This window comes from Cavia porcellus, unplaced genomic scaffold (assembly GCF_034190915.1).
Source record: "Cavia porcellus strain 051 isolate PalLab524CR breed Dunkin Hartley unplaced genomic scaffold, mCavPor4.1 scaffold_18, whole genome shotgun sequence".
In the NCBI taxonomy this organism is placed as follows: domain Eukaryota; kingdom Metazoa; phylum Chordata; class Mammalia; order Rodentia; family Caviidae; genus Cavia; species Cavia porcellus.
The window spans coordinates 27,702,512-27,722,585 of NW_026947501.1; the positions used below are offsets into that span (position 1 = coordinate 27,702,512).

General features: G+C 41.0%; 1 protein-coding gene and 1 long non-coding RNA gene across 5 annotated transcripts in view; one reads left to right on the forward strand and one right to left on the reverse strand.

Annotated features, from left to right (window-relative positions):
• The window catches only part of LOC134471306 (uncharacterized), a 15,074-nt gene extending 9,704 nt beyond the window's left edge, over positions 1-5,370 (reverse strand). Inside the window, exon 1 of the long non-coding RNA XR_010040674.1 lies at positions 4,731-5,370. This is a non-coding gene — a long non-coding RNA (uncharacterized LOC134471306). The remainder of the gene's footprint in view (positions 1-4,730) is intronic.
• Positions 5,371-5,541: 171 nt separating this feature from the next.
• Dguok (deoxyguanosine kinase) overlaps positions 5,542-20,074 on the forward strand; it is a 33,390-nt gene continuing 18,857 nt past the window's right edge. The window contains exons 1-2 of one of the 4 annotated variants that reach the window (XM_063229607.1): positions 5,542-5,743; positions 15,204-15,316. In XM_063229607.1, coding sequence (XP_063085677.1) covers positions 5,602-5,743; positions 15,204-15,316 — 255 coding nt within the window. In that variant the 5' untranslated portion in view covers positions 5,542-5,601. The remainder of the gene's footprint in view (positions 5,744-15,203; positions 15,317-20,074) is intronic. The other 3 variants (XM_063229604.1, XM_063229606.1, XM_063229608.1) reach the window with 3 other exon arrangements.

Genomic DNA, 20,074 nt, shown 5'->3' on the forward strand with positions numbered 1-20,074 from the left:
TCTGGCTCTCTGTCTGTCTGTCTCTCCCCTTATTTACTCCCCCCCTCATTGGTCAGTTTTGTTTAATTTGTTTAGTTTTACAAATATTTACTGAAATTTTCATATGCAGAATTCCTAACTAAAGCCAACTGATATTTGTTTCCCACAAAAATGATTCCTGCCAGTGAAGAACTTATGGAATAAAGGCAGAGACACACACATACTGTTCACACAAGGCAATGATATGAGGAGAAATAGAAGCACCCACAAATCACTATAAAGAAAAAACAGTATAATAATAATAATAATAATACCTAACACTGAGTGCTTACAATATGCTAAGGACAGAGTTAGGAGCTACATATGGATTTCCTCCTCATGAAGCAGACATTAGCATCCTTTTAAACTAATTTATTAGGGGCTGGGGATTTAGCTGAGTGGCACAAGTGCTTGCTTGGCAAGCATGAGGTCGTGAGTTTGATCCCCGGTACAATAAAAAAAATTATTAATTATTAGACCACTCAGTTAGTGGCAGAGCTAGGTCCTCACTTCTGTCTGGTGCCTCTTTCCCTTCTTCACCTAGCCAAACCCAGGCTCTGTGCTCCTGATCACGTCCTAACTGGTCCCTGAGCTATCCCGAATAACTACTTGAAGAAAGTGGGGTCCAGTGGTTAAGCACAGGGGACTTTAGTGTCAAACTTTCCTCTCTCGTCATCACCTCACTTGCCTTCTGAGGATGAGCTTGGATGAGAACTATGTTTTCAGAAGTCTGTAGAGGATTTCAGTCTTAGGAAAGTTTTTCTAGAAGTAGGTCCTAAAATGAGTTACTTGCAAGTGACTTACTAAGACAGAGAGAGGCAGAAAAGGAAATGGGAAGAAGAGCAGCACAGAGGTGCTCTCAGGCAAAGCCCCTCAGAAGGCAGCGTTAGCTGAGCCCCACCAAGGTCCTCTGACTTTCACAGTCCCACGCTTGCCAGGGATTGTGATGTAAAATCCTTAGCTTTCCGTATGTGCACCCACAGGCTGAAGGCAGACCTCTGGAGAAGCTGGGTGCTGGAAGTGAAAGCACAGGAAGGAGGCTGGAGGCAGGGACACACACACACACACACACACACACACACACACACACACAGAGGCTCTGATGATAGGTGGAGCACTGGTACTACCTGCTCTAGAGGTACATTGGAATTTTCACATAAGGGGGAAGGTGGGCAAGGTGATCAGATCATACTTCCACTTCTCCCCATACCCATTTGACTCCTTCCACCCCAAGTCACCCCAACTCCTAACCTGCTTAAAGAAAAAACAGTTATGTTCTAGATTATCCTGTAGATATTAGGATATCAACTGCTAAGACAGAAGGACAGTTGCTTAAAGAAAGTGAAAAGCACGTGCTCCAAGTGGATGCACTTTCTTAATTCTCAACTCCAAGACATTAGAATCCACAGGGCTTTTTCCCCCTTTTTTGCAGTGCTGGATATGAAATCCAGAGCCTTGCACATGCTAGGTGAGAGTGCTACAACTGAACCACATTCCCAGCCCTCAAAGCCATATTCTCCCTGTCCCTGTCCCTACCCCAGGATTGGGGATTGACACAGGGTGTTGGCATTGAGCTACATCCCAGACCTCTTTTCTTTTTTAATTTTTATTGTGAGGCAAGGTCTCACCAAGGTATTGAACTTGGGCTTGAACTTGGAATCCTCCTGCCTCATCCCAGAGTTCTGGGATTATAGCCATGTGTCACCGCATTCAGCTAAAGCCTACATTGTTAACCACCTCCTTATGTGCTTCCCTTTATGATTAAATGTGGCAGTCAGAGTTCATTCAGAAGAACAGAATTATCATGGATATTATGGGAATAAAGATAGCGGAAGCTAGGAAATGGAAGATCTTCAAGGAATTGTAGGGTAGAGAGGGGTCACTGCTAAGACTAAATGGGACATGCCTGCTGGGCTCATCTATCTGTCATTCTATGGACTGCATTGATCTCCCTAGCAGACAACTGCATTTCAAATTCCACACTAGATCCTCTTTTGGCCAACTCTAGTAAGAGCCTTGTTGGCATGGCATCCAGGAAATATACTTCTTAGCACAATCCAGCACATTAGAAAATCGTGTGTGTGTGTGTGTGTGTGTGTGTGTGTGTGTGTGTGTCTGTGTGTGTCTGTGTGTGCCTGTTTGAGACAGGGTCTCACCATGAAGTTCAGACTGGCCGTAAGCTCATTTTGTAGAACAGGCCAGCCTAAAACTCGCAGCAATCCCCCTGCTTCAGCCTCCTGAGTGCATGTGCCACCACACCTGGTTTAGAAAATCTTTGATGTTAATGAGACGTAGTTGACCAAAACTCTAAGCAGTGGAAGAAAGTCATATTATTGTCTGTCTCCCATTTTAATGGTTGCATGTTGTTTTATGTAATATTAGTCAGCCTTTTATTTATCACAGTAGTATTTATAAACATTTGAAAAATATTAACTCCTTCCAAGGTATAGGTAACTCCTTCCAGAGTACAGGGCACCTAGTAGATACTCAGCAAATACTGGACGAATGAGTAGATGTTGAATCCCTGCAAGAAACATGTTTCAGCATCAAACTCTGACAAGTATCTGACAGCACCCCTCCTACTCTCACCCACCAGGTGCAGAAAGTATCTCATTTTCCCACTTAAGTGCAAGGCAATTCTTTCACCAATGTGCCATTACTCCTGTCTTCTTGCTATCTTGAGCTAGGACAACAACACTATTTTCCACTGCCAGTAAAAACTGATCCCAAACTTTTTTATTTTTCTTTGTATCTTTCTTGCTCATGTTTTCTTTAATTGCACGTCATGCATAGAGGTGGAGCCCCAACGCCTATGTTTGTTCCATTAGAGGCTTATCTCTTGGCCACAGCTGATAGACTAATGTTAAATGCCTGACCCCAGCTGGGCCAGCCCAACTCTCCCAGGAATATGGAAGTATACTAAATCTTTATGCATGGTATAATGAAAAAAATCAAGTAAGCATGAGTAAGTAAAGGAGGATAGATGAATCATTGCCCAGGGCTGAGGATTTGGCTCAGTGACACAGCACCTGCCCTGCAAGTGTGAGGTCCTTGAGTTCAATTCCCAGTAACCCCACCAAAAAGAATCATTATTAATAATGACATATGGATAATTTGCAAGCAATTAGGCAAACAATATTTTAGCTTATTAACTTATACTTATATAAAAACAAGGACTAAAAACTTTTTAGAAGCAATCCAAAGGACCAAAAAATACAAAGGAGCCATATCTAAAATATATAAACAATAAAACAAAAGACAGCGAATAGAAAAATGGGTAAAATATTTGAACAGGTCTTTCACAACAAAGGGTTCTGTAATGGCTAGTAATTAATTATTAGGAAAAATGCACATTAAACCTACAAGGCATCATTACATGGAGAAGAATGGATAAAATGAGAAAAAAAGTTGACAAAACCATCTGTTGGTTGTGGAGCAACCAGAACTCTCAATCGCTGATGGTGGCGCTGTCAGTTGGTATAGTCAGACACTGTGAAACTGTTGAGCTGTTTGAGAATATTGACTTAAACTGAGCATACATATAATTTATCACACAATAGTTCCATCTCCAGGTATATAACAGGGGAAGTAGATACTTTTGTTTACCAAAAACATATACAAGAATACTCATAACAACACTGTTATAATGGCTCACATCTAGAAACTCCCAAATGTTTATCAGTAGTGGAATGGATAAAATGCATTGGACTATAACAACACAGTAGTATACTCTGTAGTAGTGAGAATGAATGAACTACAACTACTACATAGAACACAGATGAATCTTACAGATAATTTTAAGGTAAAATACATAGTAGATGATTTCATTCATGTACAGAAGAGGCGAAATTGATTTTTACTGTTAGAAACAGGCTAGCAGTTGCCCTTGAGCTATAGTAACTGGCAGGGAGGTGGAGGTTTCTGAAGATGCTGGTAATGCTCTATTTCTTCATTGGAATCCAGGTGAATGCAAGTTTTCAGTTTGTGAACATTTCATTGAACCATGCATTTACAAACATGCCCCCCCACATATACCCTTCATCATAAAGTTTTAAAAATAGCTTTTAGCGGCTTTTTTTTTTTTTGTACTAGGAATCGCTATCAGGGTCTCACACTTGCAAACCAGACACTGTGCTGCTGAGCTACATCCCCGGCTGGAGCTTTTTTAGGGGAAGATTAGTTGCTTGTCTACCCTTTAGTCTACAACTTCTTCATTTGACCTTCACGTCCCTCCAGGAAGCTAGAATCTGAGCATGCAGACAGCCTTTTTTTCCCCATGAACACTTCCAAGTTTGAATTTACACAAGCAAAGAAATATAAGCAGTAATTTTACATAAAGTGGCTGCAGGAGTAGGGATGAGGATGGCTGGACTTTGGCTACTCTAATCTCCACCAGTGCCCCACCCACCCTAAAGAAATTTTCAGGGTGTTTTTTAAAAACAACATACTTAATATACAGATGTGACTTGAGTCATTCCATATAACATCAATAAAAAAAAAAAAAAAAACATGTTTCCATGCAAACGGTTTCAAGACAGGTGTCACAGGCCCTAGCCCCTCCCTACCCACCCTGAAACCAGAGTCCAGTCTCCAAAAACTGTCCACGTGCAAGTGCTGCTTGAAAGTTGTTTTGGCTTCTCCGGGTTTGACTGCTGCGATTTAAGCTATGGGAATTAGAAATGAATTTCTGATAATACTTTGTAAATCATTACTTCAGTTTGTTTTGACGATGGGTGTGCAGCTCAAGTCCCTGTCTCTCCGCAGCGCACAACTCACCGACAGCAGAATTCGGATTTTGTGTACCTGTAAATCTAATCCAAGCTCTTCTCAACCTTCTACAAAGCTCATTCAGAACGCCCCCACCCCCCTCCTCGTCCGGCACCGCACCCCGCCCATTGTTCACACCCACAGAACCCAAAATGTCAGGTTTTAAAGAGTTCCAGTCACATCCTGAGCCTCCGCCGCCTTTTCTGGGTGGGATTCTTTGGTTATTATGTAAATCAATTGAGCGAACATTTATTTATTCAGGAAGCAAAAGTTGGGGAGTAATCGATGAACGAATTTAATTTATTCAGTAATATGCCAGGATTGTGCTTTGAGTTACAGGGAATCGGAAAACGTAACTTTGTCATCAGATCGTGTTATTTTCCTGCTTATAATCCTCCAGTTTCTTCCCATGTCGAATAAAATATAGACAACAAACCCCTGGGTAAAAAGAATCTTCTTTTTAAATTACCATTATTTTTGTCTACAAAAACGCAAAAATGAGGAGGATGAAGATTATCTCGCGCTTACAATGTTATTTGCCCAGCAAAGAACAGAGGGCCGGTTGCTACCATCCACGCAACTCCTTATCAGCGAACTCTCGCGCACCCCTACACACCACTTCCTTCTTTAAGCCTGTTCTATAAACATCGCGAGAACAGACTGGTCCCTCGGGCCCCCTCCTCCTCCGCGCGCTCAGCCCCACCCACTTCCTGCTGGAGGTCGCCTGACGTCAGAGGCGAGCCTGGGCGGGCGAGCTGCGGCGCCGAGGGCGGAAGTGCTTGCGGCGGAAGTGAGAGCTCGCTGCGCGTGGGTGGGATGGCGACTGTGCGGCTCTTTCTAGGCCGGCTTGGAACGCCCTTCTGCGCAATGGCTCCGAAGTCGCTCGGGGGCGCGCCCTCCTTCCGGGCTCTGCACGCGGGGCGCGAGCCCCGAAGGCTCTCCATCGAAGGCAACATTGGTAAGGGCCAGAGTGTGGCTGCCAAGCCTTGGCTCCGCTAAGCCGGTGTTTGAGAGTCGGGGGAAGGCTGTTGGGCTCGAAATCCTCCCTTCATCCCTGATCTGTAGAGACTGAGCGGGCTGCTCATTCTGAGCCCACAGGGTTTTTCTCTGCCCATAGAACACCGTGGAGCTTTGCGGCTTAGACTTGGAGCCTAACTTCAGTCCTTGCCTGTAGGAACACATTTTGGCGAGGTGTAAAAGCCACGCAGGCTGTATGTAGACAGGACAGATTCTACTGGTGGTTCTATCAGAAGATGGAAATAGAAGCGACGAGTCGTAGTTTGCCTGTTAACTAGATGCCCTGTGTATATTTACTTGACAACTCTAACTCTGAAAGTTCCTGAACTTAAGTCGTTCAGTTACCACGTTTACTGTTTTTGCCATATTCTTGTCCTAGTTGCACTGTAATTTCTTAAGGAACTGCCTTCTTAAATTTAAAAATACGTATGTAAGAATTTTGTTGCAAGCATCCAGTAGTTTAGAAGTAATAAAAAGCAAACGAAAGCAAGACATTTCAATTTAATGTTACTGAATTCTAACTTGATTCTTTGACTAACAAAGTACTGAGCCATAAAACACAGTTGAATACTGAAGACATTCTCGGAGCAAGTAGAATTTTCATTTTATTCGTTCAACAAACCACCGTCTGAGCAACTTACATATGCTAGCACTGTTGTTGGTTCTGAAGATACAACTGTGAATAGCACAAATAAAAATCTGCTCTCCTGGAACTCTTCAGGAGAAGAGACAGACAATAAATGACATATATTAAGGTACACGGTATGTTAGATAGTAATGAGTGATGGAGAAAAATCAGGGGTGAGGAAGTTGTCACTTAGAGTAGTTAAGAAAGGCCTCACAGAGAAAGTGCCATGTGATTAAAACAAAACCAAACATGAAGAGTGAACCATATGGATAACCAGAAAAATCTTTCAAACAGGGTGAGGAGTAAGTAGAAAAGTGATGGAAAAATGTGTTCAGGAAATAGAAAGGAACCCATTGTGGCCAGAGTAGACAGGAAGAGAGTGGAGGGGGACGAGGTCAGATGTGTAAGGGATGACCAGGTTAGGCCTTAGTGTCCATCGTGAGCTTTTTCATGTGTTTGAGACAAGAAGTCCCTGGATGGTTTAAGAATGGCAGAATCTCCTGGCTGATGTTTGAAAGGGGAAGGTGTTAGGAGAACATTGTGGTGATAAAGTATGGTAAGTTGGACCAAGATGAAAGTTACGTTTTAAGATAGGGGCAGTGGAATTGGTGACAGACTGAGTGTGTAATGTGAGATAAAGAGGGATCAGCGGCCTCAAGTTTTGGCTTAAACAACTTGCAAGACAGAATTCAGGTGTTATTAAATGGAGAAGACTGAGAAGAACAGATTGGAGGGGTGCTATCAAGATTTTGGTGTTAAGCCCGTTAGATACCCCAATGTGTTGAATAGGCAGTTGAAGGAGGTCAGAATTCAGAGAATTCCTGGATTAGAGGTGTGCATGTAGACAATGCTTAGAACCAAGATGGTGTTGATGGAAGGGACTGAGAGCTAGGACTTACAGATGTTGAGTGTGGGAAGATGGAAGGAACTAGCAGAGGAAACTGAAAAGTACAGACTATGATGACAGGAAGGAAAAAAAAAGAGAATAATATTCTGGAAGCCAAGTAAGGAAGGTATTCAGAGATGATCGAATGGGGATGATCAATTGTATAATACTGTTTTTTTTTTTTTTTTTGTCTTTTTCCTTTTTATCGGTACCAGGGATTGAACTCACGACTGCCTGCTTGCAAGGCAGGCGCTTATGCCACTGAGCTAAATCCCCAGCCCCCAGTATAATACTGTTTTAAGTAAGTGAAGGTTGTAAGTAAGGTTGAAAAGAACAGTTTCAAAGGGAGGAGTAACTAAAAAAATAAATAAGGACCAAGACATATAGAAGATATTGTGAAATGGGAAGAAATTGTTGCGAAGGAAAGAGGATCTATGGTGCGGGAAGGGGAAAAGGAAAGAAGGGAAAAGGGGGAAATTTTTTTTTAAAGGATAAAATGTATCAAGAAGGGGAAGAGGAGTTGAAGGGAAGGGAAGAGAAGAGATGGGTAAAAGAGAGGAATCAGAATATATCATGTACAGGTACAAACTCCCTATGATATATATATATATATATATATATAACCAAAAAACTTTCAAAAATATACTATACCAGGGGCTGGGGATTTAGCTCAGCGGCATAAGTGCCTGCCTTGCAAGCAGGCGGTCGTGAATTCAATCCCTGGTACCGGTAAAAAGGAAAAAGACAAAAAATATTATATACTATACCTGTTGATCCCCCCCCCAAAATGTGAAAATAAGAGAGGATGGGGCAAGCAAGTGATGGGGAAGTGATTAAAGTGTGTTGTGTGCAGGTTCAAATTGATAAAATTAAACCCATTAATCTATGTGACCAATATACACTAATAAAAAACATTTGAAAAAACAGTGGTCAGAGTAAAAGCCTGATTGTATAGATTCAAAGAGAATGGCAGGTGAGGAATTGGAGACAGTCTGTTAAATAACTGGAATATTTCCTAGAAAGAGGTGTCATGGCGCCTGCCTTGCAAGCAGGCAGTTGTGAGTTGGATCCCTGGTACCGATAAAAACGGAAAAAAAAAAAAAAAAAAAGAGGAGTCATGATTTTGCTGGAAGAGAGTTTGAGAATTTTTAAATTCTGTTTTTCTTTTCACAAGAGCATTAGTACATGTTCGTAAGTTGATGGAAATACTGTAGTCTAGGATAAATGGGGAGAAGCAGGAAAGAGGATGGAATTTCTGGAGTGTTTAAGCAAGAAACAATGGGATTTGCTGCCCAAATGGAGTTTAACCTTGGCAGGACACAGTTTGTCTGAGGTAAGATGAAGACAGAGCATTCCTGCTGACTTGGGTGGGAGTGCTGGGAACTTGGAAGTCTTTGTGTCAGGTTTTTTGTTTTCTGTTTTTTGTTTTAACAGGAAATAAGAAAAGTTTTAAGTGAATTCCAGGAAAAAGGGGGAGGTATGAAACAGTCTAGTACTGTATTTGAGGAAGAGAAATGTCAAATTGCAGGGCAGCTTTAAGGACTCACTTGAAGTTAATGGTCATAAATATAAATTGAGACTAGTCACCCCCAGCTGTGTGGCTTTTATTTTTTTTCAGTCAGATCAGAAACATTGAAAGGAATGAGAAGGAAGGTCCTGCAACCTGCCGGGTAGTGTTACTTACAAATGTTCTGTGCCATATTTTGAGACACCCCTAACAAAGCTCTGGCCTCAGACCCCAGAGGACTTCACAGATAGGTGCTTTGGTTGTCAGTAAACTGTGCAATCCCAATTTCCCTGCCTGAGTCCACCCAGAGAGAAGAGGAAAAAATGTTCCAGGCTTAGGAAGTAGCATTTGTGAACATGGTGAAGACTGAAGAAATACATACAGTTTGGATAAAAGGGAAATGGCTGAATGCTTGGAGTTTAAAAGGTAGCAGAGCAAAAGATTGAAAGGGTAGGGTTGCTAAAAGTTGAAGAGTCTGTAGACTATGCTAGAAATTTATTCTGTGGGCAGTAGGAGGCAGTTGAAGACTTGAAGTCAGTATGTATGATGAGCACATTATTATGATTATTTTTTTTTTTAATTGGTACCAGGGATTGAACTCACGACCTGCTTGCAAGGCAGGTGCTTATGCCACTGAGCTAACTCCCCAGCCCCTGAGCACATTGTTTTTAAAAAGGAAATTGGCTGTAATGAGTGAATAGAAAGCTCCATAAAGCAGACATTTTCTTTGTCTGTTTTCTGCAGTACCCATAATGCCTTGCATCATTTGATGAATGAATAAATAAATTGGGACAGTGAGTAGATAGACTAATTTTTGTGGCTATTGCAATAATTGAAGAGAGAAAAGATGTAGGCCTGAGTAGAAGAACAAGGGGACCAGAGAAGTGAAGATTTGGGAGAGATTTTCGAAGTGGAATTGAAAGGATTTAGTGGCTTCTTGGAAGTGATGGGTAAAGGTAAGTAAAGGAGGACATAGAAGAAGGTTTATAATTTGGATACTAACTCTAAAATCAGAGGAGGAAATAAAGGAAGAGGTGGTCTGGGGGCGATCAGCATGGCTCATGGTGTGTGAGGTGCCCGTGAGACATATCCTGAGGCCTATTGGAACGTGGCACAAGTCCATAGAGACTGGAGATGGAGGCTGAGATTTCATATGTGGAATGGGTTGACTAGTGGGGGTGGCTGCTGACGCCTTGGAAGTGAATGCAGCTGACAAGAGAAGGGTGATGCAGAGGATCAGGGCCTCGATAGGACTCTCTTTACTTTCATCTCCCACTATTCCCCGTTACCTCACACCCCCAAATGGCAGAATTAGTAACTCCTTCTCTGTGGGATGTCATGATATTTCGTATCTAGAGCTATGGCTGCACTGGAGTCCTTTTGAGCTTGCTTGCACATTGGACACCTTCCTTAGGTTGGACTCTCCTAGTGTCCTGTTCATCTCTGTATCCCAGGCATCTGATCCCCGCCTGGCGCATTGTACTCATTTGATTCTTACCACCTTTGGGGTCCTGTTCTGTGATCTCCATGTGGTAGTCATTGGTATGCACAGAGGGAGTATACTAAACTGTTTTTAGATGGAAGTTTATATGTTGTTCTTGCAATGTTACCTAGATCAGTCTTGAGCTCTTGGCTCAAGTGATCCTTCTGCCTCAGCCTCCAACCTAATTGGGGCTAGAGGTGCAAACACCACCCTCAGCTCTGTTCTGTTTTTTAAGTCATGAGTTAACTTTTCCTGTAGTCACAGTTGGTATTCTGAAACAAATCAGAATGAGACTACCATTTGGGAAACCTTAATAAGGAAAGGTGAACCTTGGTCCTAGAAGAAGTTAGATATGTTAAAGGGACATTTCCTATAGTCCGGCCAGTCTTAGTCTAGTTACTCTGACCCTGAAATTACAGCCAGCAGCATGGATGAAAATGGATCAGTGAAGTAGTGATTCATGACATACGTGTGATCTATGAAGCCATATGCAGTAAATACTGAAAGTGAAAATCTTGGTTTCTAGAACCCTAAAAATTAGAATAACTAACCTAACTTTTAATATGATTCATCGTTGAAGTGTATTATCATCATCCAAAGCCAGTTATGCGATGAATACAAACCTAAATTGAAAGACTATTGTATAAGGTTTAAATGTCAGTGAATCATGAGACTATTCTCAAAGACCCAACCAGAGAAGAGAAAATTGTTTTGTTCTTTTTAGTCTAGAAACTTGTACTTAAAGCAATAGAAGGCTTTCCTATTCTTACAGAACTTGAAATTAGATATCACCATCATGAATATGTCTTTTGTTTTTATTGAATAAGTAAATTGAGCAAAGAATTGGGTATATGGGAGGAGGGAAGAACTTATTTATTTGAAACACTGTACTGAATTTTTTGTTTCTGTGCTTGACCTCATTATATCCATTCATCTATATTCTTAGCTCTTGGCTACATATTCAGGGTATAGAGGGAGTAAGGCACAGCCTGTATCTTCAGAAAGCAGTGTCTCAGTCTAACTGGAGAGTGATGAGTGAACAAATAATTACAGTGTAGTACCTTGGTAAGCCAGAGCAGGCACTAATTAACTCTGCCTGTGGCTGAAGTGGACCTGGACGGAGTTCAAGGAGGCTTCACAGAGAAGGTGACAATGGAAAGATGAATCACTGGGTCGGGTCGGCAGGCAGCCTGAGGGAGGAGGGGTGTTAGAGCAGTGAGGCTCTTTGGTGCTGAACGAGTAAGTTTGCATCATACTCTGGAAGCCATGAAGAACCTTTTTCCCCCCAGTAAATAGTTTCCTATGAGAAGAAAATAAAAGGAACTAAGTTTTTTTAAAGAATGCTGACTAATTTATTTGCCTAAGATTCTTCTAGACTCAGAGCCTATTTGATACTGGGTACTTGGTCTCAGAGTTGGAGAAAAATAAGTTCCTTGAGGGCAGGATCTGAGCTTGGATCATCAGTTTGGTTGTAGTACCTCCACTCCTCTATAAATATCTATTGACTGACTGGACGCAGCATCAGATACGGTCCCTGGAACACTAAATGTTGTTTGAGAGATTTAAAAGAAAAAAAAGATACTAGTTTTATTTTTACTTTGGTAAAGGATTTCAGCATTAGATTTTGTTCTCATGTTTTCCATCTTGTTCTGGAAAAGAAAATGTCTAGAAACGACAGTATATTAAAGAAATTGCCATTAATTGCAACTATGTTAAAATACTAGAATATATACTTTGGGATATTATATCAGATACTGTCTTGGTATTGGATTTTTAGCATAATGTAGCTATGGCTATAATTACATTATTTTGGGTATTACATCAGATACTTCTTACTGCTAGATTTTAGCATAGTGTATTGATAGCCATAGCACTGTAGTGCATAGAAAAACTTGCTGAAAGAAAAAGCCATGGATTGAGAAAAGATGAATGTCGACAGTGGAACTCCTTGGTTGAGCTTATGGAGTGACATTCCAGGAGCTAGTGAAGCTCAGTGTTGAAGTAATATACTTAAGAAAATACTGCCAACATTTTTAAAAATAAAATAAAAGGGAAGGCCCAAGGGAAGGTTTAATTCTTATTGTGAGGTCATTCTACTTCACAAACTTCATCAAAACTTTAAACCTCTGCTGCATATAGAAAAATAATAAGAGCTGGCATCTACCTAAATTGAGTGTCATAAGCAGCTGGTATTGCCTGAGGAAGTGAAACTTTCTGTGCACATGGGCCACTAGGAAGAGCCCTTTGTGCCAGTAGAGAAACAAATGCCACCACTCTTACAAAGCCCCTTTAGGGTGGGGACACATTAAGTCATGTGTCTTTAAATGAAACAAAGACACCCAAGCAAGAAGGGAAAAACTTTTCAGATATCACAACACTGAAAAAGTATGTCATCCCAGATGCTACTATAAATGGCTGACTTTGAGTTATTTTTAGCCATATCTCTGGGTAGCACAGCTCAATCCCAGCAGAATTCATTTAGGAAGTACTGTTCTGCCCTATGGTGAATTACCTCGGTTTTCCCAGTCCTTGCAACATGGATGGCCATCTCCCGTGACCTTCCACTGCTGCTTACTGTCATTGTGTGCTGAAGCTAGCTTTTGATTACTTACTTGGTTTTCCAGAATGGGGAATGATATCGACTGCCTTGGGTATCAGAAGTGATTGTTCCAGGAATCAACCATGTATTTCGTATTCCCATTATATCTAATTTGTTGGCATTCCAGGCTTTATGTGTTTAAATGGCATGAGTTGGATTCTGAGTCCGGATTGCCCTTGATGAACTAGTCTGATCTCATAGATGAAATTGGTACTGCCTTACCCTCAGAGTCCTTCCATACCATCGCCAACGATTTTTTGGGTAATCACTTTTCATGTTTTAAAAATGTCAGTTAAAAGATGCCAGTAATTCAACATTCAGTCCTAACCATTCAACAAATCAAGTATCTTTCACTTTCTACCTTATTTAAAGTACTTTTTTAGCTGGTAACAGGGGCCATGTTTCATATTATTGAACAATTTGCAACTCAAATATTAACCACTGGACTAAAGAATTTTAACCTAGGGCCTATCTGAAAATATACAAACTCAACCAATTGATAACTGACCAGCATGGTAGGAATTCGGTGTGAGCTAGAGAATTCCCGAGCTTCATGGATAAGAGAAAACCTTGGCTTTAGTAGGGAAAAGGGTTTAGATGTAGATTTGGAAGAGCAGGGAAGCACTTCTTCACTGATGTGTGAGAAGAGCAGAGACTGAACAAAATGGAAAGTCTTTGTTTTCTACCCTGCAGGAACCCTATCTTCTACCTGGAGAAATACAGTTACAATTCCAGTGATGTAGTCACCCACAGAAAGCAGGCCAAGCACAAAGGAATCCAGTTGAGAGGCATCAAGGTCGTAAGAGCCTTACACAGGCAGTCCTTCTAAGTAGAACCTTGACAACTGAGTGGGAGTTGGCCAGGTGAGGAGAGAGAAATGCCAAGTCATACTTGCAAGCAAGAACACGGTGTGGTTGGAGTTGCAAAGACTTTGGTCCAGCAGGAATCCAGGAAAGCTGGGGCTGGAGAGGCATAAATAGGAACCAGATCTTGTGTCTAGTATTGTGCTAATCATTCTGATTTTTATCATGAAGGCAACAGGGAGCTGTCAGAGGATTTGAAGCAGTGTTTTATGTGCAATATGGCTGCAGTGTGGAGGTTGGGATAAAGAGAATGAGGTTGGAATTGGAGATGCAAGGGCTGAGGAGAACTTCATCTTGGGCATAGAGGTCTAAGTGGAGAGAAAAGAACAGATGGGGAAAGCTGGAAGCCAAGGACTAATGACTATTTGAGGTTTGGCAGAGGAGGAAGATATTCTGACAATAGGTGGATGATATTGCCAAAACCCAAGGTCTGGGATACAGGAGGAAGCTCAGTTTGAGAGAAAGATGACAAGCTCATTTGAGGGATATATTGACTGTGAAGTGTTTGTGGGATGTCTGGAGGGTTCTGTGTCTCTGGAGCTCAGGGAAGGTATGAGCCAGACATTAGTGAAGTGGCAAAAGATAAGTGATTGGTACTAGGTTGGTTACATTCTCAAATATTTTTCAAAGCAACCACTACTTTGTATCTCCCTGCATCACATTGGTTGAGCTACTATTATATGCTGATATCTGCCTATTTTAGCTTCAGCTCATTCTTATACAGCTGGCAGAGGGATCATTTACAAATGGGAAGGAATCTCCAATTTCTCTGCCTAAAACCCATTGTCAGTGACTCCCCTTTTCCCTTAAAATAAAAATGAGTCCTTCTTACATGGGCTACCAGATCACATGTGACCTTGGCACTGGACTCCCTGTCTGTTTGGCTGCCCCGTCTCAAACCACTCTTCTTCCTCATCCACTCATGCTGTAGTGTTGCTGGCTTATTCCGGAGCCTCTTCTGTTTTGTCACGTGCAGAGTTCTTTCTCCTCTGAGGCCTTCGTTCATGCTACCCTCTATACAGATTATCCTTCTCCTAATCTTGGCCAGGCTAACTGTTCATTTTTCAGGTCTTAGCCCAAATGATGTTTTTTCAGAAGAGAATGCTCTGACCTCCTGAGCCGTGCTTTAAGCTTTACGTAGTTGATTTCACCAACTTTTGATGGCTCTGTTAAATTTTCAATGCTGATAACCACTTTGTCTCTGGAAGCTGGGGGACTTTGGAATTGCCAATCAAACCTTGAAAGGAGTTTTCTTCTGTTGCCTATATTCATTATAATGACTCTAGATGGTATGGCCAGATCCACCATGAGTCCGACAATAGTATGGCTGCTGGTACTGGTGCCCTTTGACTAGAGCATTCATTCATAGTAGAGTGTAGTAGCTTTCTTCATCCTGATTTGAGAACAATCCCAATATATGCTGTTTACATTACAGCTGTGGGAAAGTCTACCTTTGTGAAGTTACTCATGAAAACTTACCCAGAGTGGCACGTAGCTACAGAACCTATAGCAACATGGCAGAATATCCAGGCTGCTGGCACCCAAAAAGTAAGTTTTCAGTTGTGGTGGGTAGTTGGCAGGCATGGGTGAATAATCTAATTGTAGTAATTTAATTTGTGCTAAGGAAATGAAATAGCCCTGTTTAAATCTCCTTTTTAAAATAACTTCATGCCAGGCCCACACCTGTAGTCCCAGGACTGGGGAGGATGAGGCAGTTGGATTGCTACAAGTTCGAGGCCAGTCTGGGTTACATAGTGAATTTCAAGTCCAGCCTTAACTGCATAGCAAACATGGCCTCCAAAAAAATTATCAATTGATTAATTTTTAAAAATAACACGATTCTAGAAAGCAGGTCATATCCACCAATGAGGCTATGACGTGTTTGATATGTTTAATTTTGGGTTTTGTGGTTTTTATATGTCTGTGCAGTATGTCTACCTCTATTCTGTGTGATTTCCCAAAGCATTTCCAACCATTCTACCTTTGAAGATAAATTTTGTCACTTAAGTATTTATATTATTTCTGAAGCTGACTATCAGGATTAATAGTGACATGACTTAAAACTTTTTGTAGTCTTAGAAATTGGAAGGAACCTTGCAGAGCATTCCATCATACTCTGAGTCAACACAGGTTATAGTTGAAATCCATAAAGCACATACTTAACAGTGAGTTCCTAACTTATGAACAAGTTCTGTTCTAGGAGAACATTTGTAAGTCACATTCCTTCAAAATCCAACAAAGTGAATCTTACTACACCTGTAAATCATACAATGCACTTGTAAAAGTTTGCATCTTGGATGTTTCCAAGTCAGGCACTTACTGCATTATGTGCCAGGCCCTATACTGTACAAACTATCACACATTTCATTTACACCTCTTGGCTTAGGCCCTGTTGTCAGGTCTACTGCTTTGGCAAGGGCCATAGGGTTGGTTTCAACATTAGCCACACTGGTATGAATAGGGAAAGACCAGTTTGGACATGAACTTCAGAGTAACTGAGCTGCATGCCCCCCTGGCTCTGTATATTTCTCCTGTAGCCACTTGGAAAATTCATTGAATGGCTCAAGGTTTATTTTACCAACTCTAATTGTTAAACAGTTCATCATGTTGAGGTGATTGAACACCTGTTACCTGACTCATTGGTTCAGGTTCTGCCTCTCACCTCTTAACTTCTCCATGTGTATACAGGGAAGGCTATGATATGCCCTACTCTTTTCTCTCCCTCTGAAGTCTAACTGCGTTAAGGCAGACACCTCCAGTTGCTCCCCAGATTGTTCTTCATTCCTGAAGTAACTCATCTAAATGGTCAGCTCCAATTTGTTCACCTTCCATACCAGATTTACTAATTGTGGTACTCAGAGCCGAACAGGATATTCTAGATGTGGTCTTAATGGTAGAGGATCACAGAACTTGTTCTGGATGCCATTTTTCTCCTAGTCAGAGTGGGATTATGTTAGCTTTTGTGGGAAGGTACCATATGCTTATTGAGGATTTTTAAGTTGTCTCTTTATACCTTTGTATGTTCATGTATTTATGAAATTAACTTTTTCATTTATAAATGTATACTTTTTCTGGATATACTACCAATTTTTGGGGTTTCAAAATCGTCCACAAACTGATTGCTTACTGCTTCAAAAGGTATAACTTATTTTTTTCCCCTTTGAGTAAGAGCTGGACTTACTGTTCTGTTTTGTTTTTCATTTTTTGCAGTACTAGAGACTGAACCTGTGGCGTTGTGTATACTGAGCCAGCCTGGTTGGTTGACTGAGTGAGTGAGTGAGTGAGTGATAATTGATACAGGGTCTCGTCTTGTAGTTCAGGGTGGTCTTGAACTCAGTATGTAACCCAGGATGACTTTGAACTGGTGGAGATCCTCCTGCCTTAGCCTCCTGAGTGCTGAGGTTACAGGCACATGCCACCACACAAAACTTATTTTTTGAGATAGTTTTAACAAAATTGTCCCCGTTGGCTGTGATGGATTAATTAATGGTCAACTTAAACGCAAACACCCAGCTGAACTGAGTGTGGTTCTGGACATAAAGATCCATGTGAGGAATACTGCCTGAACAGCATAAAAGGTGAATTGGAAGGGAAGGTTGTATGCTGTTGATTCTCCTGGAGAAGCTTGCTGTGGCTGGTTTTCCTGATAGCAAACTTGGTGGTGGTGTTGAAGCTTAGGTCCTCCCTGTACCAGGGATAGCTGCTATTATCTTTGGGGGAGCTCTGGGTCTTCACCTTGAGCTTCACTTGTTGGCTCCACTGCAGATCCCTCAGCCTTCCAGCACAGACTTTCTAGCTTTCACCACTGGCCTTTGGGCCTTCTGGGTGCAGATCCATGGTACCTAGGCCTAGGCCTCCGACCAGACCCATTGGGATATTGCCGTGGGATCCAGACCCTCGACTGGATTCTTCAAGTCTCTACCGCACTGACAGATCTCTTGAACTCTTCTGCATTTGACTTTTTGGGTGAATATTATAAAATAATTTATAAATTATGTGTCCTGTATTAAATCGGTTCTTGTAAAGCCTTGACTATAACACTGGTCTTGAACTTGTCTTCCTGCCCCAGCTTCCCAAGTAGCTGAATTATCAGTCATGTACCACTGTGCCTGGTAACACTTGTTTTTAATGCCTGGTATGTGTCAGAAATGACAGTGTGGCTTTTTAGGATAGGTCATAAAGATGTTATAGCCTCTGTCATGCTTGGAGGAAACCCGCTACCATGGCAAGAAGCCACATCAGAAGGTCTGTAAGGCAAAGATTGAGGCATCCTGTCGGCAGCTGTGTGAATGGATCTCCTGGAGGGCGAGTTCCTTAATACCAGCCATCTTTGGAAGCTGGCAGCCTTGGCCACCATCTTGACTGAAATTTCTTGAGATCCATGAAACGGAACTACCTAGCTGAGCTGCTTTTCGAATTCCAAGAAACTGATAATGAGTGGTTTTTGTTTAAGCCACTAAATTTTGGCATCATTTGTTCGGCAGATAACTGATGTTCCTATCATACTATTATCCATTAGAATGGTTATTTTTGTCCTTTAATACTTTTTTCTAAAGGAGGTGTATATATTCACATATTTACATAGTTGTAAATACATAAATACATACATATATATATATATATATATTTATGTTCAACTATATATAGATAGTTAAACAAAAATTGTGTAGCACCAGATGTGTGTGATGGTGCATACCGGTGATCTCAGTACCTTGGGAGACTGAAATAGGAGGATCAAGAATTCAAGGCTAGTCTGGGCAATTTAGTAAGAGCCTGTCTCAAACAAAAAGTGATTGTCACCTACATGTCGCTTACCAGGTAAACTCTAGTAGTAATGTCATTTTAATGGCTGTTGGCTATAGTACTCTTCATAATATGGAATTATCATTTATCCAGTCCTTTGTGAACTGGTTTATTTAGTTTTCTAATTTCTGCACATTATTAACAATGTTTCAATGACAAATATCCCTTGTAGCAGGTGGTTATGTCGCTGAGTTGAATCCCCAGCCCGGATCTTTTTTTATTAATAGCCAAATTTTGTGTACTTATGTTAAAAGTATTCTGGCGCAATACGCAATAGAGAAGCAAAAAGTACAAAATGAAAGGTTTGTTGAGTTGACGATGTGGAAAGGCGCACACAACCCATGGTGGTTGGGCTGTCTTTTTCAACCAGATACCGAGAGGCAGAGGGTTATATGACCTCTGATCAGAAGTGGTGCATGGGGCAGCATTGATGACGCGTGAGGAACTGATTGGAATTCTCTGTGCGTGCAGACAGGAAGGGAGTTGCAATTTGGGCTGAAGAAGAAGCAGGAAGTGGTAAGTGTTCCTGCGTTGGCCTTGGGGCACGTTAGACCACCAGCATAATTGTATAGTGATTTATACTAGGGCAAGAACCTTTCAACTTGTGTATTTTCTTAGAGTAAGTTAGAACTGAAATTATGATATCCAGAAATTAGTCTACATTATTGAGATTTATATTGTTTTACAAAATTTCCCTACAGAAAAATTGTACCGATTTCTTTATACTCTCAGCAATACTAGATACTATTCCTTTTATCCTTGTTAATGTGAACAAGAAGAAAATCTTATGTTTTTGATTACCAATGAGTTGAACGTATTCTTATCCATTTATTATCCTTCAGTGTATTGTCTGTTCACCTCTTGCTGCTTTTTTCCTTATTGAGATCTTTTTGCAGTAGCCTCGTGAGAGCTCAGTATGTGTATAATAATTAACTCTTACACATATTATTTATAATTTTGCCCAATGTGTCATTTTTCTTTTATCTTTTTTTTTGGTACCGGGGATTGAACGCATGACTTCGCGCTTTCCCGGTAGGTACTTATCCTGCTGAGCTAAATCCCGGGGCCCTTCTTTTGTCTTTATATGTGATACATTTTGAAATTTAATAGTTTAATTTTGTAGTCAGATCTGTGCATCTGTTTCTTTATAGTTAGTGTCTTTGATACTAAAGTGTTAAAAAAATCTTTCAAAATCCAAGATTTTAAAAGCACCCACCTATATGTCTTTCTGTTGCTTATGCTTTAGATGACTTTAAAAGTGGTAGAACTGTTTATTTTTTCACAAATGGTTAGCTACTTGTCTGCATAGTTTTCTTGTTTAGTTTATCCCTGAGAGGAATATATATGCTATTGTTATGGTGACTTGTATTTTCCCCCATTATCTTTTCAAATTGATTGTCACAGATTTGAAGGAAAACAGCAGATTGTTATATATTTGACTTGTATGACTCCCAAGTACTCGGATTATGTGTGCTTGGAATTTTATAAAATGATAGTTGTCTC